Below are 27,235 nucleotides of genomic sequence, written 5' to 3'. Positions count from 1 at the left end.
AAGTAAGTATACAGAAAAGGCGGGAAGATGGAATATATCTAACTAGAATATCCCAAATTCCAATCCTGTTTCCCTCCATTTTATTACCGTATTTCCTTTCCATATCCACGTTTCCCTAACTTTCATTTCTTGTATTTGGCTAAATGCGTTGCGAAGCCCCTATAAAAAAAAAAAGTCAGATTGTGGTCAAACGCGCGCCTATATTCTTAAAAAATGGCGGGAAGAGAAACTTACGCTGCTTACGAAACAAAAGAAAAACGGATGGAATGGGAAGTGAAATGTCAATTTCATATATTTTTACTAGCAACCCGCCCCAGCTGGTACTAAAGTATACTAAAGAATGTCTTTATACCTACCTCTATACCTACTACAATTACAGCTTTTTTGTCGTTAGACAATATAATCATGTTATCTTTAAAAGGATTTTTCTATGTCTTAAAACAATTCACTGTTAATTTATCGTACTAAACACGTGCGATCGCTGCTAATCATGAAGTGCTATAGGGCGAAGTGCGGCCTTCCACGCGCTATTTAGGTATATGCATGAATTTTAAATCTTATAAGTACCTACTATCTTGGGAAATATTATCACGAACCGAGTTAAAATACAAAGCACTCAAAAAGTCACTCTCCATGTATAAAGCGGCATTGATGCCATTAAAAAAAAGTAGGTACTATTAGACACTAGTACAATACAATTCGTGATTATATTTCAATGAAGATAATGTTTTACAATAGCTCCAATGCGCGGTGCGAGTTACATCTGACTAACTACAGAAGCCAGTGTTGTGACGTTCATTAGCATAGTGATGTAATAGTCGAGCGCCGGTCGATTCTTTTCTAACATTACATTGTACATGTTTTTGTAATGAAGTGTGTCGTGGTGATGTTTATATTCTGTGGCTCTTGAGCTTATTATTAGGTATTTTGTATGCACTATAGGCTAGTTTCCAACTATTCAAATGAGTTACTTTTTACTAAACGTCAAGGCTTTTCGGCGGGAAACGGGAACGGGACAGTTGCTTTATTCGTTGAGTAATCTAAATAATTAATGCGAAGTGGTGTTTTGTGGTTAATGATCGCATTAAGTTAGTCGGAAGACATTCGCGAGTGTTATTATATTGGAGTATTCAATGAACAAAGTGTATCTGCCTATTTTCGCTTCGTGCCGGGAAGCCGCTTCATAACTCAAAAGTTTATGCGGACTTTTGAGTTAATTCGTTTGGGGTTCGGAGTAGGAGTCTACTCCGAGGGTGGGGGCTTAGGTTTCATAATCATCACCTTTCATCATTTCATAAATCATCAAGAAAAAAAATACGTCAGACATGGCTGTATGGGCATAGTTCCCTTTGCCTTACCTTTCGGGGAAAACCAAAACAAAAAAAAATATTACTAAACGTCAAAACACGGAATTACTATGGTTGTATGAAAAAGCACACTGTGACGTCACAGAAAATAGTGTCGGACTTATTATTACGTTTTTGTTGATTAAAATTCATAAATAAGTTAAATAAAAAATAAGTTAGATCTGTGTTTATTTAGTAATCAGAATTTCATAATTTATCTGGAAACTAGTACACGACCCATTTACATAGTAGGTAACATATATATTCATTTTTGTATGTATGTATTTATAAATGTAAATAATATTGAATCAAAAACAGAGAATGTATATTATATATTTATAAATTTATTATTGTAAATGTATTATTGGTAAGTTGTACTTAGTTTGCACCCTCATTCTGTGATTTTTTACCTATTTCCTCGCATTATGGTTGTCTGGAAGAAATCGCTTTAAGCGATAAGACCGTCATTCGCCATGTACCTAGTTCTTTTCTATTTTCTTTTATATTGGCGCAATAAATTATATTTGTATTTACAAATTTATAACTGTATTTATATTTATTTAGTATTGTATTGTAAAATCTTCGTTGTACACATGAAATACATAATTAATGACAGAAAAATAGGTACAAAAGGTGGACTTATCTCTAAAAGAGATCTTTTCCAGCCAACCCCGCGTGGTGTGTGGTTTTATTGAACAAAATCGCACCTTTCAGATTACGATGTTTTATGAATATCAACCGCGGAAGGAGTTAGCTATACCGCATCTTTGCGGTTTCTTTTTAATGAGGTCTTCCTTTATAGGGCGCCTTATAGCACGTGGCCATAATAGGAACAACACTGCATGCTATGAAAACGTAGAGTAGAGATACATCCATCGCAAGATGAACTAAGTACCCACACCTCACCGAGCTTTCTGTTAGACCAACGCGATAGGTGAGCCGTACCGCCGTCAATAATAGTCGAGAAAACTGTACTTAAGATATTTTTTTATCAATCATAAGTGTATCTATTTATATATCCATAAAACACTTTATAAAACGCTTATTAAATTCCTTAAGCAAACGCAAAAGGGAAATCCCTCAGTAGATTTTCCGTAGGCAATCTTGCAAATGTCGATTTAAAACCAGTATCGCGTGCTAATTTCGAAGGCAAACATGTCTCGGTATTAATAAAATGCAATATAGCACCATGAAACACAGATAAAATACCTGACAACCAGTTTTTTTATTATGGCTTTATAAGTAAATAGATGGGCTTTTTGGCGGGAAACGGGAACGGGACAGTTGGTTTCTTCATTGAATAATCTAAATAATTAATACGAAGTGGTGTTTTGTGGTTAATGATCGCATTAAGTTAGTCGGAAGACATACGCGAGTGTTATTATATCGGAGTATGCAATGAACAAAGTGTATCTGCCTATTTTCGCTTCGTGCCAAGAAGCCCCTTCACGACTCGAAAGTTTATGCGGACTTTTGAGTTAATTCGTTTGGGGTTCGGAGTAGGAGTCTACTCCGAGGGTGGGGGCTTAGGTTTCATCATCATCATCTTTCATCATTTCATTAATCATCAAGAAAAAAATACGTAAGACATGGCTGTATGGGCATAGTGAAATGAAATGAAATTTATTCTGTGCAAATGTATAGTTCCCTTTGCCTTACCTTTCGGGGAAAACCAAAACAAAAAAAAAGTAAATAGATGGTGACCGTGAATCCCCGCCAGAAAATTTAGTTATTTTAAAGTTGTGCTTTTTATATTTTTATAATTTTCTGCTGGATTGTCAGAAAAGGGGGCTTTTTAGCGGGAAACGGGAACGGGACAGTTGCTTTCTTCATTGAATGATCTAAATAATTAATACGAAGTGGTGTTTTGTGGTTAATGATCGCATTAAGTTAGTCGGAAGACATTCGCGAGTGTTATTATATTGGAGTATTCAATAAACAAAGTGTATCTGCCTATTTTCGCTTCGTGCTAGGAAGCCGCTTCATAGCTCAAAAGTTTATGCGGACTTTTGAGTTAATTCGTTTGGGGTTCGGAGTAGGAGTCTACTCCGAGGGTGGGGGCTTAGGTTTCATCATCATCATTCATCACCTTTCACCATTTCATTAATCATCAAGAAAAAAAATACGTCAGACATGGCTGTATGGGCATAGTTCCCTTTGCCTTACCCTTCGGGGAAAACCAAACCAAAAAAAAAAAAATGTCAGAAAAGGGTAAAGGCATAGGATAAAGTGCCTAACATCAACCTTCAACAAATTTATCGTTGAATTTATTTAAAAAAATAAAAAAACAGCAAAGTCATTGAATCATTTATGATTCTGATGAGTGCCGGGGTTGTATATCGTCATACATAAGGTTCATCTTATCCGTATTCGGGCCTTGCAGGCGTAAACTTGTTGACTGTGGCTGTATGTAGATAAATACCGTTCACACACTTCGATAAAAGGAATCTAAAATAAAACAAACATTTAACCGCAAAAAATTGCATCCATGAAGGCCGCCCACGTTTTCGCGCGCTAATAATACGTCAGCCATCTTGCAAGATGGCTGACGCCGCGCATGCGCTGAGCACGTGCCGCGCGTAAACATTAGACGCAAATCGCTCTTTGTAAATATGTATGGAAACTGTATCTTTGATATCCTTCTATAAGGATAAAATAGAGCAAATTGTGTGTAGATTTAGACGGATTTGTGCTATTTTAATGGTTGATACATAAAATTGAAACCGTATTAGTGCGTCATCATCTCCCTAGCATTATCCCGTTTTTCACAGGGTCGGGTTACCTAACCTGAAGATTTGACAGGTCCGGTTTTTTACAGAAGCGACTGCCTGTCTGACCTTCCAACCCGCGAAGGGAAAACCAGCCCAATACAGGTTAGGTCACATTTACATACATCCAACATTCATTACATACATTCCCACTGCTGGGCACAGCTCTCCCCACTCCACCGGAGGGGATATGGAGCAGACTCCGCCACGCTGCTCCACTGCGAAAGACGGAGGTGTTTTTTTTTACGGTTAATAGCCGGAACCAACGGCTGAACGTGCCTTCCGAATCGCGGTTAATATCTTACTTTTTCGGACAATCAGGTGATTCAAGCCAGCAACGTCCTTATTGAACAAAGGAGTTTCACAAAGTGATTTCGACAATGTCCCCATCGGGAATCGAACCCGGGCCTCCAGATCGTGAGCCCAACGCTCTAACCACTACACCACGGAGTCTGTTTTAAATATCTGTAGTAAGTCATCGTTTCCGATCCCGATTGCCAATTATCTTCTTTTTGTTTTCTTCTAATATGTCCGCTATTTTTTAAAGGCTTGGTTGGTTGACCGTTACTTTTAATTACATATATCTTCTGGATTTTTAGTCCGAATGAAGTTTTGGCCAAAACTCTACTGTTCAATACTTAAAAAAAAACATAACGACGGAGATTTTAAAAAAACTTAAAAGAAGACATTTCACGATCGAGCGCGGGAAGATTGGTCATGGTTGAACTACAGATAATTAATAGTATAATATGATTTAAACACTATTCATCAAAAAAATTAAAACACCTCGCAATTTTATGTTTTTATCGAAAAATACAATACGAGTTTTAGGAATAAAATAAATGTAATCTTACAGCGAGTGTTAGGTTTTATTCTCTATGATAATATTCCAAATTCAAATTTAAAAATTAATTAAACTCGCGTTTTTATTAAACACAAAATGGCCGACTTCAATGGTTTAGTGCCCGGGTGGTTTACAGAAAACTGACCAACGAGAAATTGTTAGTTAGTTTAGAAATTATGAATGAATATTTTCCCTTTATTTTTCTTTCCTTTGTGTCACAGATTACATAGACAACTATTACAAAGTTCTCAGTACAAATAATTATCAAAGGCGGAAGGAAATAATGAATAAAACTCACTACTATTTACTCAAACAAAAATCTATCAGAGCATTTAAAATAAATTAAAAATTATGCTATGGTATGACGTCATTCTAGTACAGGACTGACGTCAGAGGAATAATATATTATTATGAGCCATGATAGGTACAGAATATTAATTTAAGGATATAAATAATATTTATATACGGCTGCAACGTGTTTTTTTATTCTGTTAGTTTAAGTAATGATATTTATTTATTATAACAATTATAATTATGTGTATTATTATTATGTAGTTTATGTAGTCGAATGTGTATTTATTTTTATACTTCCAAGTATTCCCATGCTGCACTATCCCGCTATATTACATAACATTCAATATCTCCTATACTTAAAGGTTGCCTGGAAGAGATTGCTACTTAGCAATAAGGCCGTCTATTGTACTCATTCTATTTATCTTTTGTTTTGTATTTTGTATTTTTCCTGTTTTGTGCAATAAAGTATTTGTTATGTTATATTATTATTGCATCTATATCATATAACGAGACAGAGTACGCTCCATACACCCTCCGATTGATAGAGGGGAGGCCTGTGCCCAGCAGTGGAACTTATAATAATTCATTTATTTATTTACATCATGTACATTATATAAAAGGTCTTAAAGTTAATAACACTATCAGTAAATAACCCTAATAGGGCATCGCAAATTGGCATCGTAATTATATAGGCTGTTTATGTATGTAAACTTATCATCATCTCCTTAAGTGTCACATGCCTATCGCTATTAGTCACACCCCGGACACTTCATACAAAACACCTCGTTTTACACAGACACTACACATTGACGTTATCGTACGGTCACGAGCATTAATATGTATACACTTTGGTACCATGTCACATTAACTTTTTTGACAAATTGAACTGTTAAGTCTCAATAAATGTCAAATATGTTAGTGCGACAGAGTCCTAAAGTGGGTACATTATATTGCTCATGACTGTACACGCGCATCTGTGTGTGTGTCGTCTGACGCTCTACGATTGAGGACTAAAGTAAGACCAAGGGGGTGAGGTAAACATAGCTCATAGCCGCTGGTGGGACTTTTGCTACATCCCCAAGACGATAATTGATAAGCAGCTGAACGTTCTACGTTTTAGAATTCCGTACCCAAACGGTAAAACCAGCACCTTACAAAGACTTGTCTGTATGTCCAGTCATGAGCAATATAATGTAAAGTAAAGTAAAGTAAAGTAAAATCTTTATTTCCTCTACAAATAATAAAACACATGGATACATAAATACATACAAAAATACAATATTTGTAGAGGCTGGAGCCTCAACTAGGATACCCTGTGTTTTAGGACTCCAGGCCTCCACCCCCAAAAAGTCATGGTCAAGAAAAAATAACAAAATATAAAAAAAATAAAGTTTTGTTTTTTAAATTGTTAGACTAAATCATAAAATATTTCTTAAAAAGAAAATATCAAATCTATAAATGCTTGTATGTGTGTGTGTGTGCGCGCGCGCGCGTGTTTGTGTGTGTGTGTGTATGTGTGTGTGTGTGTGTGTGTGTGTGCGTGTATGCGTGCGTCTCACTTCTATTTAATTATGTCTAATAGATTCTCTGTTTCGTTATAATTAAAATTAAACATTTACCAATGTAAAAATCAGTAGCTGTATGGTTATACAGCTACTGATTTTTACATTGGTAAATGTTTAATTTTTTTTTTTTGGTTTGGTTTTCCCCGAAGGGTAAGGCAAAGGGAACTATGCCCATACAGCCATGTCTGACGTATTTTTTTTCTTGATGATTAATGAAATGGTGAAAGGTGATGAATGATGATGATGAAACCTAAGCCCCCACTCTCGGAGTAGACTCCTACTCCGAACCCCAAACGAATTAACTCAAAAGTCCGCATAAACTTTTGAGCTATGAAGCGGCTTCCTAGCACGAAGCGAAAATAGGCAGATACACTTTGTTTATTGAATACTCCAATATAATAACACTCGCGAATGTCTTCCGACTAACTTAATGCGATCATTAACCACAAAACACCACTTCGTATTAATTATTTAGATCATTCAATGAAGAAAGCAACTGTCCCGTTCCCGTTTCCCGCTAAAAAGCCGTAAATGTTAATGGGTAAATATTATTATCTTTGTTACATTTGTTATAAAGGTAAGATCCTAGAAAGTCATAGAATCTTTTTGAAAAAGCTGTTTTAAATAATTTTGTAGGACAGACCAGGTCATGTCTTCTCATATTTTGAGAGAAGGTAGGATCATAGGTTATTTGCGAGTGTCTTTTGAGGATAGTATTTGCAATGAATAATTGACGAACTGTTAAAACTTTACATTCTTCATAGAGTTTAGACGTTGGGTACAAGAAATTCAATTGTGTGTGCCCACCATGTATCCACTTTAGGACTCTGTCGCACTAACATATTTGACATTTAGTGAAAATTACAGTTCAATTTGTAAAAAAAGTTAATGTGACATGGTACCAAAGTGTATAGGTACCTACATCTACATATTAATGCTCGTGACCGACCGTCCGTCTGCCACCAGACTACACCTCAAGAACCGCGTTGGCTAGACAGTTGATAATTTCACAAATTATGTATTTCTCTATTAATGAATCGAGGAGCTCGATGGCGTAGCGGTAAACGCGCTCGGTCTGCGATTGTTGAAGTTAAGCAACTTTCGCAAAGGCCGGTCATAGGATGGGTGACCACAAAAAAAAACTTTTCATCTCGAGCTCCTTCGTGCTTCGGAAGGCACGTTAAGCCGTTGGTCCCGGCTGCATTAGCAGTCGTTAATAACCACCAATCCGCACTGGGCCCGCGTGATGGTTTAAGGCCCGATCTCCCTAAGGATCCATCTTTCGGACAATCTGGTGATCAGCCAGTAATGTCCTAACCAAACTAGGGACCACAAAGTCATTTTTGTGATATGTCCCCACCGGGAATCGAACCCGGGACCTCCGGATCGTGAGCCCAACGCTCAACCACTGGACCACGGAGATTGTCGGATGACATTGTGAGGTATGAAAGCAATGGATGAGACTTACACAGGACCGGAAAGGATGGCGTGAAAGAAAGGAGGCCTATACCCAGCAGTGGGTGGATACAGGCTGAATAGATAGATAGATAGACAAAAAACACGATTTAATTTCCTTTTTTTGTTATATATGAATACCTACTGTTGTCTATGTGGAGGAAGCAAGACAAGTGTGTCAGGATCGAAGCAAATGGAATTCTATAGTCTCTGCTTATTCCGGTGGGAAATAGGCGTGAGTTTAAGTATGTATGTACTGTTGTCTACCTAGTCGATGGTACGGAATACTTCACGAGCGATTTCGACTCGCACTTTGCGCTGTTTTTTCTTTATTTCAAATCCAGCAGAGTGATACAATGAGAACGCAAAAAAGGCGTTTAATGAAAAGCAGTTTTTTTGCATTTTTCTCGACGACGATACCTATTTAAGTTTTTTTTTATATTTAACCGTCTGGCCAGTTTTATTGTTCAAACTTTAAGGTCGTTGACTCTATTCTTTAGGTTGTACGTGTAGATTGATTTATCAATGAAGTTAAGTCGGTAGTGATAACTTCACGGACAAGCGCTATCTAGCGCATATTTTAGGAACCAATTAGTTCGCTTCGTTCGTTCGTTTTTACCTCAATCACCGACCTCCGTGATCCAGTGGTTGAGCGCTGGGCTCACGATACGGAGATCCTGGCTTCGTTTCCCAGTGGAGACGTATCACATAAATAACTTTGTGATCCCTAGTTTGGTTAGGACATTACAGGCTGATCACCTGATTGTCCGAAAGTAGATAGATAGATAAAATCTTTATTTAGGTTTAAGACGTTACATTGACTTCTTTTTGAAGTTAGATTATCCGTGCTTCGGAAGGCACGTTAAGCCGTTGGTCCCGGTTACTAGGTACTTACTGATGTAAGTAGTCGTTACATGAGCCATGTCAGGGGCTTTTAGCGAATCAATAGTAACCCTGACACCAGGGCTGATGAGGTCGGTACTCCACCTCTCTACCCACACGATAGAAGAAGAAACCTCAATTATAGAATAAGGTATAATCTCAATGACTTTTGTTTTTATAGCCCTGATCCGTGCTTAGGGAAACACAGAGGAAATTTAAATCGAGAAAAAAAAACCACGGACTTTTTTAAAATAATAATTTCCCAGCAGTGGGACGTATATAGGCTGTTTATGTTATGTTATGTAATATCAAAGAGATTGCACAGGTGTGCGATTAAGTTAAGTACCTATATAGAAGGTGTACAAATCATTTGTTGAACTCTGATCTCCAAACTAAGCTTATAGGCCTGTGTCTTGGGGACCAGCGTCCGTCGGCCAGGCAGAGATTGAACTGGTTGAGCTATTAGTTAGGGCAACACATCCTATGCAAAAGGTATTAATAATCATCATCATCATCAAAGCCGCGTCCGGCGACGGCGACTCGTAAATGTCTATCCCAGGTCGTTGTTATGATAGGCTCTAATGTGGCTAGCAAAACCGAACTTCGATTTGAAGGTTCGGCCACATGGCGCAAAGAATAACTGGCCAGCAGAATTAAATGTATAGTTGTAGGAGGGCTTGTGTCGAGTCTTCCGTATTTGGCGTTTTACGTCAAGATCTTCTAAACGCTTCTTTTCGTACAGGTCCACGTTTTTGTGAACAGTGTAACGCCATTCCGGTAATAATAATATAAAGATATATAAGAGGCTAGAAGACCAACTTTTAAGTAATAAAAAATCTAAAAAAATAAAGAAATTTAAAGACTTCGATGAGTGTGGAAGAAGTGAAAGTGTGAGGATCGTAGTGGGTGGACTCTGCCTACCCCAGTGGGAAATAGGCGTGGTGTAGTGTATGAGTGCGTGGTGCCTGAGGAGCTCGGTGGCGCAGCGGTAAACGCGCTCGGTCTGCGATTGTTGAAGTTAGCAACTTTCGCAAAGGCCGGCCATAGGATGGGTGACCACAAAAAAAAAAAAGTTTTCATCACGAGTTCCTTCGTGCTTCTGAAGGCACGTTAAGCCGTTGGTCCCGGCTGCATTAGCAGTCGTTAATAACCATCAATCCGCACTGGGCCCGCGTGATGGTCTAAGGCCCGATCTCCCTATCCATCCATAGGGAAGGCCCGTGCCCCAGCAGAGGGGACGTTAATGGGCTGGTGATGATGATGACCTAGGCAACGGAGGTTGCCAGATCTGACGCCAACAGTCATAAAGACTTCGATGAGTGTGTGAGGATCGTAGTGGGCGGAATCCTGTGGTCACTGCCTACCCCAGCGGGAAATAGGCGTGGTTTAGTGTATGAGTGGCAACCCTGCAATGTATTAAACTATTAAACCTGTTTACAGGAAGAGATACGCCGTCATAAGATTACAACTTGTTCGCTGCATTCGATGACTCACAGTAAGCAATCTTGTTTTGCATAGAAAATACCTGAGATAGTTATACATGTGGTCATTCCACCAAGCCCATTCCATCTGACGACATCCATCCAGGCGGGTTACGATCCTCACTCGGTTGACATACCACTAATCCGCACCAAGCGCTTCGCTTCATCCTTCATAATGCGCACAGCCAAGGAACGGAATGCGCTGCCGGCGTCGGTGTTTCCTGAATCTTGTAACCAGGTTTAAAAAGGCCACATCGAAGCGATTCATCTAAAGCAATATTGCAATTTGACATTTGCGCATGTAAAAGTAAGTGCGCAATGTAAACAAAAATCAAATAGCAATATTGCTTTCTTAGATGAATGCTTCGATGTGGCCATTTTATCCCTCCTGGAGTCCTTTAAGTCACGGGTGAATAGGCATCTTCTGGGTAAGCTCGCTCTACCGTCGACCCCTTCTTTACCTCGTGGAAGAATGGGGCCAAGAGCAAAACCATCTTAATTTAAAAAAAAAGATGTCATGTTGTTGATATACCTAATAATAGCACGAAGAAAAACTTCATCCGACCAGGCTGTATGGCTATGTCCCTTTGCCTGCTCCTTCTCGGGGCAAATTTAACAAAAAAAAAAAAAACCTAATAATAGGCTTTTTGGCGGGAACGGAACAGTTGCTTTCTTCATTGAATAATCTAAATAATTAATACGAAGTGGTGTTTTGTGGTTCATGATCGCATTAAGTTAAGTTAGCCTCATAGTTTACAGCGTCATGATCAAATCATCACTTTACAAAGAACACCATTACAGCACTGCACCTTGGTTATCTTTAATTGTGTCTTTATGAATTTATGATAGGAACAGTGATATCACCTTTATTGTTGAAATTGATAATAATGTCTGTAAATATTTATTGTAAGTATATTAATGTTATATTATGAACATGGTATTGATAATATTTATCTTTTCAACATTATTTTTCTTGTAAACAAATTGCGTTGTACAATTAGTCATAATGTGTGTAATAGAAATAAAGAAATAAGTTATTTTAGATAAAGGAGTGAAAATTATAATTACAACCGGTCCTCCCAGGTCTGTGGAAGAAACTACTGATGATGATGATGATGATGCTTCACAGTCGATTTCGACTATAGCGACAGCAGCTGGTGGATTCATTGATGGTTGTCATTCAAGAGCTTGGAAAGTCTGCTCTCTGGTGTGCTCTGTGATGGCTCGTATAGCCAATTTTATGTGAAAACGTGCGCCCACATTTTGGGCACGTCAGCACACCCCCTACGTAATTATAGGTGATTGCCGCAGGTGGTCGGGCTTTCAGATCATCACGTTTTCTGTCCAGATCTGACCTTCTTTCTTTTTCGAAGAAACTACTACAAAAAAGCTAAACCATTTGTCTGTCTTGTGTCTAATAGGCTAGTTTCCAACTAGTCAATCAGTTACTTTTTACTAAATGTCAAAACACGAAATTACTATGGAATTTGTATGAAGCACACAGTCATAGAAAAACGTGATAAAATTACGAACTTAAACGTATTTCTTGTTTAAAATTCATAAATAAGTTAAATAGAAAAAAGAAGATGTTTTTTGTTAGATTTAGATCCGTCTTCATTAAGTAATTAGAATTTCATAAATTATCTTGAACCTAGTACACGATCCAAATCTAAAAAGCAATATTGCTTTTTGACGTTTGCTGGCATTGCGCACTTTCTTTTTATAAGCTCAAGATTAAGACTATTGAGTCTCCAAACGCCCCTGACATGGCTCATGTAACGATTACACACTTACTTAAGTAAATAGCTGCCGAGACCGACTGTTTAATGTGTCCTCCGAAACACAGATCATCTTACTTTCGGACAATCGGGTGGCTAACATAACATAACAAATACTTTATTTTATTTTTTTATTTTTTATTAACATGCGTAACGTGATATAATTATCGATCGATTCAATACATTTTGTCGAAATCGATAAGTTTGTTTTTTCCCCTAACATACGTGTCACGTGATTCTGTTCGTATTTTGACAGAACTAATCGACAATTACCATGGGCCCTAAACAAACAGCATAGGGAAAAACTAGCAAAGTGTCAAAGCATGCTTGGTTTAAACTCAAAGACAAGATACAAAGTGACAAAATTAGGACAATAACCAAACTGACTGACGTTCTAACTAGAATAGACCAGCAGAAATGGAGATGGACCGTTCTTTTTTGGAGTTATGTATACGTTTTTACAATAAAATACCTGATAATATTTTGATCATGTGAAGCTTACTTTATGTAAAAAAGCTTATTATAAGATTAATGACTACCTAAATGATAAAAAATTCTGGTACTGAATGTGTTCCTCTAGTTTATAAATAACTTGTAATGTATACTTGTGTTTTTAAAAGATGTGTTGCTGTTGCAATTTCTTGTCAGTTCTTCTCCTCAGCCATAACACCTTGCGAAATGACGTAAATTCAAAAATGTTACATTGACCTTCAACAAGTTTATCCATGATAATTACGTTGAATAAATGATTCTGATTTCTAATAATATGTACTACGTACAGAACGGCAACTCATATGTAGCGACTGGACGTACGTAAAAGGTTTATCATTAGTATTCATCAGACATCTTTGATGTTGAGACGGAAAGACATTGAATATGGTACAAGTATTTATATCATTGTGGAGTAGAGAAACCGTATGGTAATGTGTGTTAAACAAGCTGTGCCAAAAGTAGCTGGGATAGGGGATTTCCATAGGCATCATCATTAATTTAAGAGCCACACTCTTGTCGGTGTAGCATTCTCCATGCTACTTTTTAGGGAAAAATAGGGCAGTGGTTTCCCTCTTGCCTTCTGCCCCGCAGTACTTTGACGCTATTTAAATATTTCTATTTCAAAGCCGTACTAGGACTCCTGTCCTCCGCCTCAATAGTACTGACAGTAATAAGTAAATTGTTGTTGTTGTGTGAAATAAAATTTTATTTATTATTATATTATTATTATAGTTACTGCTGCCCTCTGTCAGTTTCCAGGTTACAGTCCCTGTGACTCACCTCCATATTATGTATATTAGTATATTATGTATATTAGTATAGAATAGAATAGAGAAGAAATAGTTTATAAAAGGATGCCACACACAAAAACATGACAATAAAATCATTTAAAATTTTCACAAAACAATTTTACATGTTTTTTTTTTGAATCTTTATTCTTTTTTAGGGGTTTTTATCTATTGTATATATTTATTGGTAAGTTGTACTTATAGTTTGTACCTGTAATCTTTCAATTTTTTTTACATTTTTCCTCTATGGTTGTCTGGAAGAAATCGCTTTAAGCGATAAGGCCGCCATTTGCCATGTACTTAGTTAGGAGTCTTTTTGTAATTATTTATTTTTATTTTGGTGCAATAAAGTGTATTTGTAACAATTACAAAAAAGCAAGACGGATTGCGTGATAACACCGGCCCACTGAGTTTCTTTCAGGCTGTCCAAGGTTAGCTGGAAGAAATCCCAATTAGGGATAAGCTCGCCTATGCTTTATCTAAAGATAAATTATATGTAAATTTTCTTGTATTCTAAAGCAATGAAGAGTATACAAACAAACAAACAAACGGATTATGTTAGCATCACACCTGTATCTCTGAAGGGGTAGGCAGAGGTGCGAAGTACATCCACTACGCGTGAGCTACATTTGAGTCCCAAGTAATAGTGGGCGAGTCCATTGCTATTAAGCGGGCACAAATCCTGGAAATCGAATACGGTCCAAACATGAATTCAAACTTATAAAGTCGAAGTTACTGCTTTAGATTCCGAGCCAGTTGTAAGTCAAGTGTTCTTAGAATAGGGCTATCACAGACTTATCATGTTAGCATAACTTTTAATCAAATCATACTATGAAAGGAAATCCGTTATCAGTATGTTCAAGCTTATCTCCAAAACCACTGTATGGATTTACATGCTGTGTCTACATGATCTGTGTTTCTTCGTGAAGATTATGGTGTAAACGCTAACGGCCTCCGTGGTCCAGTGGTTGAGTGTTATTCCACCTCACAAAACACACAATAAGAAGAAGAAGATGGTGTAAAATATCTACTATGTACCCAAGCGAACAAGATTTTTACTAACACAATTGGCTTTCAAGTCTTTAACCATTATAGACAGTGATACGGTTTGCCACTTATAACATTGGAGTCACAAAAGTGACTTGACTAATTTTTAAAAAGTTATTCGGTGTGTTTAAGTCCGTTCCTGGGTCAGCGTTTCCCAAACTATGGGTCACAAGTAAATATGGAGTGATTAGATTAGTCTTTTTTGTAATTTCATTTTATTTTGGTGGATAAAGTGTATTTGAATTGTATTGTGGGCCCTGTCTAGAACGAAATACTGACCAAAAGAGCCAGTACCAATCGTTATTTATTTTTTAAAAAGTGTTTTAATCATTTTGGTAATGTTTAAATTTCCTAAAGGCGGCTTCTGAGTTTCTAAACTTGTATTTCATGGATTATACGTAGGTTAACTTCGGAACCACTGGTCTGGATGGTTTAGATTCTATTAAGCCTGGTAGATGGCGTTGTAAGATCTGCCGGGTTTACATAATAATGTCATATAAATAGATAAATACCTATATAAAATATAAACAAACATTATGTTTAGCGCTAAACCTACAATAAACCATACTTTCAACAATAAGTATGCTAAGAATGTAAAGCTCTCGTATTTTATAATTCCACCACGTAACAAGATTTCGTTTAAAACAAGCACGATAAATTAACAAGTCTGGAAAAACCCAGCGTCAACTAAAGTTGGTAACCATACAGATTAAAAACAAATAGTTGGATTTTTTTCCTTGCCAACGGCGGTGGGGCGCACCGCATACAGCTTTTTCGCATCGGTGAATGCAAAATTGATTAATTTAGGACACTCACCTCTTAAAAAGGCACTCCCAAAGAAATAAACACCACAAGGAGTGTCAAATCTTTCGTATCACCAATATTTATCACCCTTCACTGCAATCCAAGGTTTTAATCACTATCAAAATATATCACAAACCATGCAGTTCGTATATAGTACAACTAACAAGCATTTCTCAGAAATTCACACTTGTTTTTATAAAATTTGCAGAAAAATTCGCGACACACTGCGCACGAGTGCTTGTCTTGGTTCGTTTTGCGTCATTGAGCGTAGAACAGAGACAACGATACGTTGATAATAGAGAACCGTTAGCTGGAAAGAGAAAGCTATATTCTAAATCTGACAGTTGACGTCACGTTTATAAAGTTACAAAATTAAATACTACGCTTTTGGTTGACCTGTCTAAGTGTTAGGCGACATTCATATTTATTTGGATGATAGTAAAATACAAAACAAAGATAAGTTGTGCTGGTGGCGAAAAAATGAACTAATTTTTCACAGTGGGAATTGGCGAATTATCAATACCTACGTAGGAAAATACTAGCGCCAGTAGCGCCGCTAGCGATCGCAAAATAATATTGTGGCATTATAGTGTTGTACAATACGATTCAATACAAAGAACTATGGATTGATTGATTTTAGTGAGTCGTACATTAGTTTTTTTTTTAATACAAAGATCGCCTATTCTATTCTTTCTATTTGTCTTTTGTTTCGTATTTGTATTTCCTGTGTGACATAAAGTATATGTTATGTTATGATAAACATATACTAAATAACTAAGATTAATAAAAACAATATTTTTTTGTAAGATAGGTAGTTTACCTGTTTAATAGTATGCTTTTATAGAACTAAAATGTGTATTCAGTCTACTTTAGTATTAAAAAAGGTAAAATGATTGCGTTGTACAGAGTTACCTTTGTTAACTTTTAATTTCATGTATAACAGACATAAATGCATCTTTTATCTTTGTTTTTGGGTATAAACATACCTTTGTTAATATACCCAGACAGAACGCATTCACCCATTAATATTTTGATCAAAATAAAGAGAAGTAATATAGGTAGTAATATAAAGCTATACTTATTCATCCAAATATCAATAAACAATTATTTTTATATATGTCTCTGCCGTTACATTATATTTTTGAATAATTATGTACCCGAGCAATGAGAAAATAGATACCTAATTATCACGTTAAATCTGTACAACGCCATCTATATTTAGGGAACGCGGCCTGGAAAATCCCTGACTGTTTTTTTTTTGTTTTGGTTTTCCCCGAAGGGCAAGGCAAAGGGACTATGCTCTAACAGCCATTTCTTATGTATTTTTTTCTTGATGATGATTAATGAAATGATGAAAAATGTGACGATCAATGATGAAACCTAAGCTTCTACTCCGAACCCCAAACGAATTAACTGAAAAGTACGCATAATCTTTCGAGTAATTAAGCGGCTTGTTGGCACGAATCGAAAATACGTAAATAGGTACACTTTGTTTATTAAATATGCCGATATAATAACACTATATCGCGAATGTTTTCCGACTAACTTAATGCGATCATGAACCACAAAACACCACTTCGTATTAATTATTTAGATTATTCAATGAAGAAAGCAGCCGTCCCGTTCCCGTTCCCGCCAAAAAGCATTGATTTTGTTCAGTTCGCACGTGGACATCACTATTATTCTTAACCTGGGATACCACACTAAGAACAGTGTTGTCATGTGGAAAATATTAGATTAAAATTATGTATTTTTATGTTATGTAGGTAACGAGGATAATTATAGTCCATGGCTATTCAAGGTCCTTGAAAGATCTTTTGCCTCAAGGAATTTCCTTGGTCGTCATAATCTATATATCTAGCGTATTAAAAACCCTTCCTTCCTCATAATATATTTTGCTGCGTAAATTCTTAAAAGTTTTTTATGTTAATAATCATAACTTATTGATTTATTATAACTTATTTATTATGAGGAGCTCGGTGGCGCAGCGGTAAACGCGCTCGGTCTGCGATTGTTGAAGTTAAGCAACTTTCAAAAAGGCCGGTCATAGGATGGGTGACCACAAAAAAAAGTTTTCATCTCGAGCTCTACCGTGCTTCGGAAGGCACGTTAAGCCGTTCGTCCCGGCTGCATTAGCAGTCGTTAATAACCATCAATCCACACTGGGCCCGCGTGATGGTTTAAGGCCCGTTCTCCCTATCCATCCATAGGGAAGGCCCGTGCCCCAGCAGTGGGGACGTTAGTGGGCTGATGATGATGAATCATAACTTATTGATTTATTATACCATATTATTATAACATAAGTTCACTACTACCTATTATCTCAGGGTATTCAGAGGTACGATAAATAATAATAATAAATAAATCTTTATTCTAAGTAGGTAACTTTATTCTAAGTAGGTAAAAAAAAAAAAAAAAAGTAACCATCGACTCATATGTGTTGGTAAATGACTTATTTCTTGTGTTAGTAAGTATACAATAAATTACACCAAACACTCTAGCCATAGAGGCAGCCAATCAGCTCGCGACACCAAACACTTCAGGACCCCGATACCGACTCCGCCGGCATAGTCGACGATTTTTTTCAATCAGCGCTTTTCGCCATCGACCCACTAGGGTCGATTAATTCTTTCAAATATTTTTTCTCTCAGACGACGCCCTGAGTCGAGGTTCGCGCCCAACTGGGCACCCTCAGGCTGTTGTCTTAAGCGTTGTACCGGGTGAGAGCCTTCAGCGCTCCCTATTTGTCCGGCTAAGTAGTTAATGCCATCTGCGACAAATCTACAATAAGTCACGTCAAAAAAAAAGTATACAATAAAAATAATATACAATATCGAAAACTTATAATACATTTCTGTGCGTGAACCCACTGCAGCGACGCAAATAGGGGCTCTCATTCCCAATCCAACAGAGAGCAAAGTTAAGCTGCAAAAGTCCAATCAGTTTCTTGCAAATAAATTAACTGGTCGCACTTAAGACCTCCTGGTTACCTGTCGTTTCTTTAACAGCCCAAAAAATCCCACTAAAACATAAATTTTATAATTATGACAACTAATGGTTCATAATTTCACCACTGTTTACAAATAATTCGCTGGGCTCAGTGAATAAACATTTGCTCTTTGATTGTACATCCATCGCAAGATGAACTAAGCACCCACACCTCACCGAGCTTTCTGTTAGACCAACGTGAAAGGTGAGCCGTACCGCCGTCTATAATGGTTGTATCGTGTTAGTGAAAACTACAATTACTTACATAAACAGCCTATACACGTCCCACTGCGAGGGGGTATGGAGCATACTCCGCCACGCTGCTCCACTGCGAGTTGGTGGAGGAGTTTTACAGCTAATATCCGGTACCGACGGCTTAACGTGCCCTCCGAAGCACGGAATCATCTAACCTTAGATAGAAGAAGGAGGTAAATTCTGAATGTCAACGGGAATACTTTCTTTCTTTCAGATAGACTTGGTCGCATATTATGTATGTGTATGTACGAATAAGTCACGTTATATTATATACGTATATATGTTTCTAACTTTACTACAAGGTATTAGTGACTCCGTAACGAATACTGAGGGGGATGATTCAATTCATGATTCTAGTTAATATCAAGTGGAATTTTCCGTCGCTAAATTAATGATTTTTTAAAGTTATTTTCAATTGTATACTTTTGCGACATAACTCAAAATTAAAACACATAATAACGGGTTCTTACCGCGTTCATATCCCTGATTTAAACGCGGTAAGAACCTGTTATTATGTGTTTTAATTATGATAATAACCGCGTAAACTTAAAACTTGCAACAGTGTCGAAATATCGGGAGTCTAATATCCCTGATTTAAACGCGGTAAGAACCCGTTATTATTGTGATTTAACTATGATAATGGCCCCGATTCCTGCAGACACCGCCTAATTTTATTTTAAGTTATATCCGTCATTTTCATATCCGTCGAAAAGGAAAGGGACGGATGATTCATAGCTCTTAATTTTAGGAAGAATGAGTAAATGAACGTGTCAGGTTATTGACTGATGTAAAAGGGCTATGAACCTTTCTGGCATATCTCAGTGGCGCCACCTAGCGGATTTTTTAAAACTGCGGCGCACGTTGAAACCTGTGCAAATCGATAGGGGAAACTTGTCTGAACAAAAAAGCTTTAATGGACCTATGCTCTAAAGTGTCACGTTTTCAAGATATCTAGCTTGAAAGTTACGAAAAGTGTCGTATGGATAAACCGATTTTACTCTTTATCTATATACAATCGTAATATAGTGACAAAGTGATTGATTATACATGAAACATTATTTAATATACAACATATTTATCTTATTGAAAAAATGAAATTAATAAATACTTGCAACAACATTAATGGTTTTTGTCTTTGCTACATTATATAGGAAGTACATAGGTACTTAACTGTGCACACCTTATCTAAGGTTACTAATTGCAAACTGAGTTTATCAGTTTGTGTTATGTATGATATAGGCGTCATTTACTCCTTAACTTGATTTTACTTGACACAACGACAGGATCTAATGAAATATAAAATAAAGTTTACATTTTTATATACACAATGCGTTTAGTGCGGCATCATTAGTACTCGTTAAAAAGCAGAATTCTCGAAGTTTAAGAAATCTGTGTAAGAGAAACAAAATGGTGTACTTATTAACTGCCATTTTGCTTTCTCGTTTAATTCCAGGAACTACGAAAATGGAGGTCCTTTGTTTAAAGTTGCACGAATTTCTATTATTTCGGCGGAATCAACAAGGATAGCGAATAGCCATACAATAAGTGTGAGTGAGACAACATCATGCAATAAATACAATAGGACGATTGGCAGCCGGGTGAACTTTCAGTCAGTTTGCCACTTTCATTTTCAACGTGCGCACGCGCTTTTCTCTGTTCTGAGACTCTATCCTGTTCATTCTGTTGTATTTGTTACCACTGTTGAGTTTGTTAATATTCCTCTTGAGTTTGTTAGTATTTTTGTTGACTTTGTTAGTGTTATTGTTGAATTTGTTGTTGTTGTCTTGGCAAGATGTCCAGTCATGTTGGTGCCAGGTAATGTTTTTTGTTGTGGTGTAAGCACTGTTCGTGGCCCGCGCCGAAGATCTCGGCGTCCTATACAGTCTTACTTGAGAACTGAAGATTATATTGCTAGGCACCCCAACATCCTGAATTATGCTCGCCACTTATTTGACGATCGAGAGCTAAGTAATCTTATTTGAACATTGCAAAAATTAAAAATCTCAGTATGCAGTGTATCTGGTATCTATATTATAGTCCCTGGTCAGTATAATACATAAAATGACAATGTATAATTCGGCTCGTTTCTCAATCGTGCTTTTCATAATCGAAATGTCATATGAAAAAAATTCGTGTATGGAAATAATATATCCTACTTTATCGAAGCTCTCATTATGTAGCGTCTTAGACAAAGTGTAATCAACGCAAAACATTTTTAACAGAAAGTCGTCAACTTATCTCTATTATAATTAGCCAGAGATAGCTCTTACGCCAAGCGTATCACTTGTGTACCAGACTTACGCTTTCAATAGATTTTATAGCCAACTATTACCACTTAATTATGTATAATAAATGATATTTGCATTTTTTTGTAACAGTAGAGAGTAATCAGTTCATATTAATGCAAGCACAACGGTAAGGCTGTTTTTTCATCTGACATGTGCTACGTTGCTAGGTTTAATATCCACCAATCAGATAAAAAGGGTCTGATTCTGATCGGCACAATGAACCCGATTGTAGGGTATGCAACGTAGCATCTAGCATGTTACTGGTGGAAACGCAGTCTAAATGTGACGTACTTACTTCATTATTGATGGAACAGTATTCTTATCGTTTCCAGCTAACTACGCAATACCGAATATGCCACATTTAAAAGAGGAAGTGAGGATTGCTTGCGCCCTAATAAATGCCTTCGGAAAACGGGTGACAGATCACCCACTCGTAAATGAAATAATCAACGATATATACCTTAAGCACGACGCCCCAAACTATCTATGCGAGTTTGTAATACAAAACAATTTAAATCAAAGCAGAGCCGCTTTCCAAGCTATAAACTCAAGTGAAGGCTTTCAACAGTTTCCCATCTTATCATATGAGGATCTGTTGATAATGTCTCTGGGGCCGTATCAAGTGACGCAGGCAAGAAGCTACTATGGCGAACACCTAAAAGAAAACGGAACGTTTTTCATTGAAGTGTATGAAGATTTTGAAGTTGACTATAATTTAAATCAATACATAGTAGTTTGTGATCCTTGGCTGACAAGAGCTAAAATACTCTCGAGGCACCAGAGCAACAGAATTTATTTTGTATATATCTTGCTAAATAATAGTTTGAAAAACAGAAATAAACTTGTCGGTCACTATTGCAGCTGTATAGTTGGAAAACGGACACTCGGGTGCTGTGCTCATGTCATGTGCATAGTTTGGTATATGGGATGGGCTCGGCACCAAGAAATTCAACCTCCTGCTGCCTTTTTAGATCAAGTTATTATTTCTGATGAAGAAGAAGATTGATTATTCAAGATAATAAGACTGATATTCATTATCCTAATAGGTACGAATTTGTATAAAAAAAGCCTATTTGTTATAAGTATATACACTGTATGTATTCAATAACAATTAGTATTGATTACATTTTTAAGCAAAATATAAATAACTATGACTACTTTTACGATGTTTTATTTCATACTTATAAAAACACAACTAAGAAAATCGATGAATAATTGAACAATGTGTTCATGTAATATGATTGTTATGAACTAAACAGCTTAAGGTCCCGTTGCATTGAAGGCACACACCCCATTGGTGTGACTATACGAACTAGGTATGTTCCATACACTGCTGTAAAGTAAAGTAGTCCTAAAAGCGAATTTTCACACCCCACCTGCTTTCACTGTGATTAGACATTTAAGCTGCCTTTCATTGAATAAACATAAAAACTCAAAAAGTATGAAATTGTTAGACAATCATAGCAAATAACTTTGAGCGTGATTACCACGAGAATAAGTCATGAGCTGTACATCTCACGACTCGTTTCTGGATTTCTTTTAAGTTACACATAAAAGTAAGTTATAGATATTTATTTTATCTATTTTCTATTTATTTATTTTTTAATAAAGTAAATATGTGGTATATTAAACACTAATATTCCATGCATAATCACTTAGTCACTATATTCCAATTGCATATAAAAGTAAAATCGATTTGTTCATACAACACTTTTCGGAACTTTCAAGCTAAATATCTTGTAAACGTGACGCTTTAGAGCATAGGTTCATTAAAGCTTTTTTGTGCAGAAAAGTGCCCCCTATCGATTTGCACAGGTTTCATCGTGCGCCGCAGTTTTGAAAAATCCGCTAGGTGGCGCCACCAGGCTATGCCAGCCTCCATAGTGAAATGTTCAATGCCCTTTTTAGACGGTTGGTTTAGATTTGTGCTTAAAATTGACGTGTGTTCCATAAATTTTATGCTTGTCGATTACCCGTCCCTTTCCTTTTCGGCGGATAAGAAAATGACAGATATAACTTAAAATAAAATTAGATGGTATTTACAGGAATTAGCACCAATAACCGCGTAAACTTAAAACAATGTATAACTCACAATTCGAGTTGATATCAAGAGGGTTCGTCGGAAAGTTCATGAAACTTTTAATGTGTTTTTTTTTTAGATTATTTTTAAGTTCCATACTTTTGCGACGGAAGTATGGTTACTTATTAAAACACTTGTGAACAGTAAACATTATGAATATTTACTTATGTACTTAATGTATACCTCTAATCTGTTATTAAAATAGTTATTATGCTAGTAAATTAGCTCAGTCGCCGAAAAACCACTAGAAGTGGCGGTTTAGATAGGAATTAAAGTTTTTCATTCGAAAAAATGGCGTCCGGTTTCCTATTCGTTTTTTGGTTGACAGTAAGTTTGTTTTTAATTTTTACTTATTTTGTTTTAAACTTAAAACAAATAATGAGAAAAAAAAGTACCTATTTACTTCAGGCACAGATCATAAATTATTACTAACTTTATATACTTACATTTTGTTCTGCAAAAGCGAGCCATTCGGGCGATTTACAAATTGGGACCCAAGATGTCACTTAGAAATAAATTTAAAGAAATTAATATTTTAACTTTGGCATCACAATATATCTTTGAAAACCTAATATATGTAAAAAAACATATAGGATTATTTGCAAAAAATAGCGATCGGCACATTGTTAATACCAGGAATAAAAATAAACTTGCTTTACAAGTCAGTCGATTACATAAGATTACTAAATCTTTTAAGGGGCAATGTATACGTTTTTACAATAAGATTCCCATTGACATTCAGAATTTGCCTTTCAACTGTTTTAAGACAGTAGTTAAACAAAAACTTTACAAAAAAGGTTATTATAAAGTTAGTGATTATTTAGAAGATATGAATGCATGGGATTAACTGTCTGAGAACTGATATTAGGCAGCTAAATTACTCAATTGTATACCAATATTTTATGTTTATTTTTATTTTTTTAAAGAACGTCTAGGGCCCTGTGCCGAGGTTTTTCTTGCAGCTTCTTTTCCCCGGCTATACAGGTTGTGAGAAGCTGCAGTAGTTTTAGGCGGATGAGACGTTCGTTATGTAAAATTGACGATTCAAAGTGTAACTATGTTACCTACTGAATAAAGATATTTTTGAATTTGAATTTGAATTTGAATTTGAATTGAAAAAAACTTTATAAGTAATTCATAGGTATTTAACTTCCTTTTCATATTATGTTTTATGTGACTTATTGTAGGTTGGGAAATGTGAACGACATGAAAAAAAATACATACTTACCTGATACTTCGCTGTATGGGCATAGATCCCTTTGCCTTGTCCTTCGGAGAAAACAAAAACAAAAAAATGTACTAAGTATGTGTAATTAACTAGGTACCCGCTGATGATTTTTGCGATATGTCCCCACCGGGATTCGAACCCGGGACCTCCGGGTCGTGAGCTCAACGCTCAACCACTGGACCACAGAGGCCGTTAAGTCCCCGATTCCAAAAATATATTTACTTAATAATATAATTAGATACTTACCTACTCAAAAATATCTTTAGTGTTAGCTCAGTTTTAAAACTTTTAGGGATATCTACCATCTGACTTGTAATAATTATGTCCCAGCTTGTAACTACATACTTGTAAATATTAACTAAATATGAACATATACATATTTAAGGCTTATATAGAGAAAGCTCTATAATAAGATTAATGAATAGGTAAGTAAATGATAAAAATGTCTGGTATTGAATGTGTTCCTCTAGTTATTAAATAACTTGTAATGTACATTGATTTAAAAGATGTGTTGCTGTTGCAGTTTCTTGTCATTTCTTCTCCTCAGCCATAACCTCAGCCATTGCGATATAACGTAAATTCAAAAATGTTACATTGACCTTCAACAAGTTTATCCATGATAATTACGTTGAATAAATGATTCTCATTTCTGATTTTTTATAGTACAAATACAAATAAATATATTATTATTATTACTTTCAAGGCTATGTTCCCGAAACAAATATCTATTTTGCTTTCGTTTAAACTTATAATTTCATTAAACTCCCAGATATATTTTTTATATTCTTTCAGATTTTGGGCTGCGTTCTTGGTCTTCCTTTTGATTCAGAAGGTACCTATAAACCTTATTTTATTATTTTTTTTTATAATTTATTACGTATTAAGCAGTTAGAGGGCCGATTTACCACCTGCACCATCTAATAACCGTCAACTACAATGCCAGTCGTGCGGCCGCTACTGTCGCTCTCGCATCGGACTTTACAGCCATTTTAAAAGCTGCCACAGAAACGCTGTTTGAATCATCTGATAAAGATGTAAAGGCCTGGGATGAAGCAGTGGTGTACCGTTCTCGGGAAAGTTCCCGATGTAGAATAAACTGCCTATATACGTCCCACTGCTGGGCACAGGCCTCCTCTCAATCAACCGGAGGGGGTATGGAGCATACTCCACCACGCTGCTCCACTGCGGGTTGGTGGAGGTGTTTTTACGGCTAATAGCCGGGACCAACGGCTTAACGTGCCCTCCGAAGCACGGAATCATCTTATTTTTTCGGACAATCAGGTGATTCAAGCCTGAAAACTAAGTAAGTATTCTTAATGCAACGCACTGACGGCCCGATCATCTGCGGTGGAGTCCGGAATAAAAGGACCTCGCTCAGCATAAGTCGCGGCGTGAGCCACGTTAAATATACAATAAGTCACGTCAAAAAAAACCTTAATCTCACCTGATGGTAAGTGACGATGCGGTCTAGGGTGAATCACGCTTACCTAGCAAACGGTTATTCAATTTAGCCTTGAAGATTCTCAGATTGTAACGAGTTGAAAAACAGATGTCGGTAGGCAGTTCCATCCAATCTTTCGCTGTTCGCATCAAAAGGAAGAGGCGAAACGTTTAGTGCGGATTGGTGGTATATATCCACAACATAAGGATGTCCTCTTCTATCGTGTGGGTTGTGAGGTGGATTAACAACCCCATCAACCCTGGTGTCAGGGTTACTATTGAACCGCCAAAGGCCCTTGACATCGCTCATGTAACGACTCCTAACTTGCATCAGTAAGTAGTAACCGGGACCACCGGCTTAACGTGCCTTCCGAAGCACGAATCATCTTACTTTCGGACAATCAGGTGATCAGCCTGTATTGTCCTAACCAAACTAGGGACCACAATGTAATTTTTCTGTTATGTCCCCACCGGGTATCGAACCCAGGACCTCCGGATCGTGAGCCCAACGCTGAGTTTACGTATGTATGTACTTACACTTTTTTTATTGTCCAGGTGAAGTCTCCAGCAAAGATTACTGCATAAAACTGACACCAGAGAAGAAAGATGAAATAAAAACAATTGTGTCGAAAATATCCAAATTTCTGGACTATCTCGCCGTTGACCATGAAGAATTTGACATCAGCCTTGTCAGCGTAGATATAGACCGCCATAGAGCTGATGATGACCACAAAGACGTAAAAATACAATTGACTGTCAACGACTGCGATGATTCCACCGAAACTGTAAAAGATACAGGAACTATGGATTCAGGAGAGAAGGATTCAAATAGAAATGATTCAGGAAAAGCGGATTCAAATGAAAATGAATCAGGAAAAGCGGATTCAAGTGAAAGAGAGAAAGGAGTTACGAATTCAGCAAATGATGACGTTTCAAATAATAGTGCGTTGAAAGTCAAACCGTCTCTTTACGAGCTCTCTCTAGCAGAGAATGAAGAAGAGTTAATAAGAGAAGTGGAGAAAAGAAGACAGAAGAAGAGTCCTCTTATAGTCTACGTCCAAGAACGTGAGGGAAGAGAGGAATTCGTCTTTTTAAAGTAAAATTATTTTAATGTGAAACTTGTTGAGTTTTGAATTAAAGGTCCTTTTAAAAACGAAATGACTTTTATTGTTTTGAATTGGTTTTAGAATTCATGTTTGAATAATAAATGATTCACCCTTTGTCACAGGATCCGCTTACCTAACCTGAAGATTTGAGAGGTCCGGTTTTTACAGAAGCGATTGCCTGTCTGACCTTCCAACTCGCGAAGGGAAAACCAGCCCAATACAGGTTAGGTCACATACCTCTGAAAATGCATTTCTCGGGAATGTGGGTTTCCTGATGATTGATTGATGTTTTCCTTCACCGCTGAG

General features: G+C 36.8%; 2 protein-coding genes across 2 annotated transcripts in view; one reads left to right on the top strand and one right to left on the bottom strand.

Moving 5' to 3' along the window:
• Positions 1-15,825, bottom strand: part of LOC126379399 (uncharacterized) — a 52,645-nt gene extending 36,820 nt beyond the window's left edge. Inside the window, exon 1 of the mRNA XM_050028137.1 lies at positions 15,557-15,825. The gene's annotated coding sequence lies outside the window, so the exon portion shown is untranslated. The remainder of the gene's footprint in view (positions 1-15,556) is intronic.
• Positions 15,826-23,390: 7,565 nt separating this feature from the next.
• LOC126379603 (uncharacterized) lies at positions 23,391-26,951 on the top strand. Its single transcript, XM_050028423.1, has 3 exons — positions 23,391-23,482; positions 25,176-25,215; positions 26,379-26,951. Exons 1-3 carry the CDS (start codon positions 23,447-23,449, stop codon positions 26,921-26,923), a joined length of 621 nt encoding a protein of 206 aa, XP_049884380.1. The 5' UTR covers positions 23,391-23,446; the 3' UTR covers positions 26,924-26,951.
• The last annotated feature ends 284 nt before the right edge of the window (positions 26,952-27,235 follow it).

Source organism: Pectinophora gossypiella, chromosome 29 (assembly GCF_024362695.1).
Source record: "Pectinophora gossypiella chromosome 29, ilPecGoss1.1, whole genome shotgun sequence".
NCBI lineage: Eukaryota > Metazoa > Arthropoda > Insecta > Lepidoptera > Gelechiidae > Pectinophora > Pectinophora gossypiella.
The sequence above is the reverse complement of the archived record's forward strand: the minus strand, read 5'-3'. Positions and strand labels throughout refer to the sequence as shown.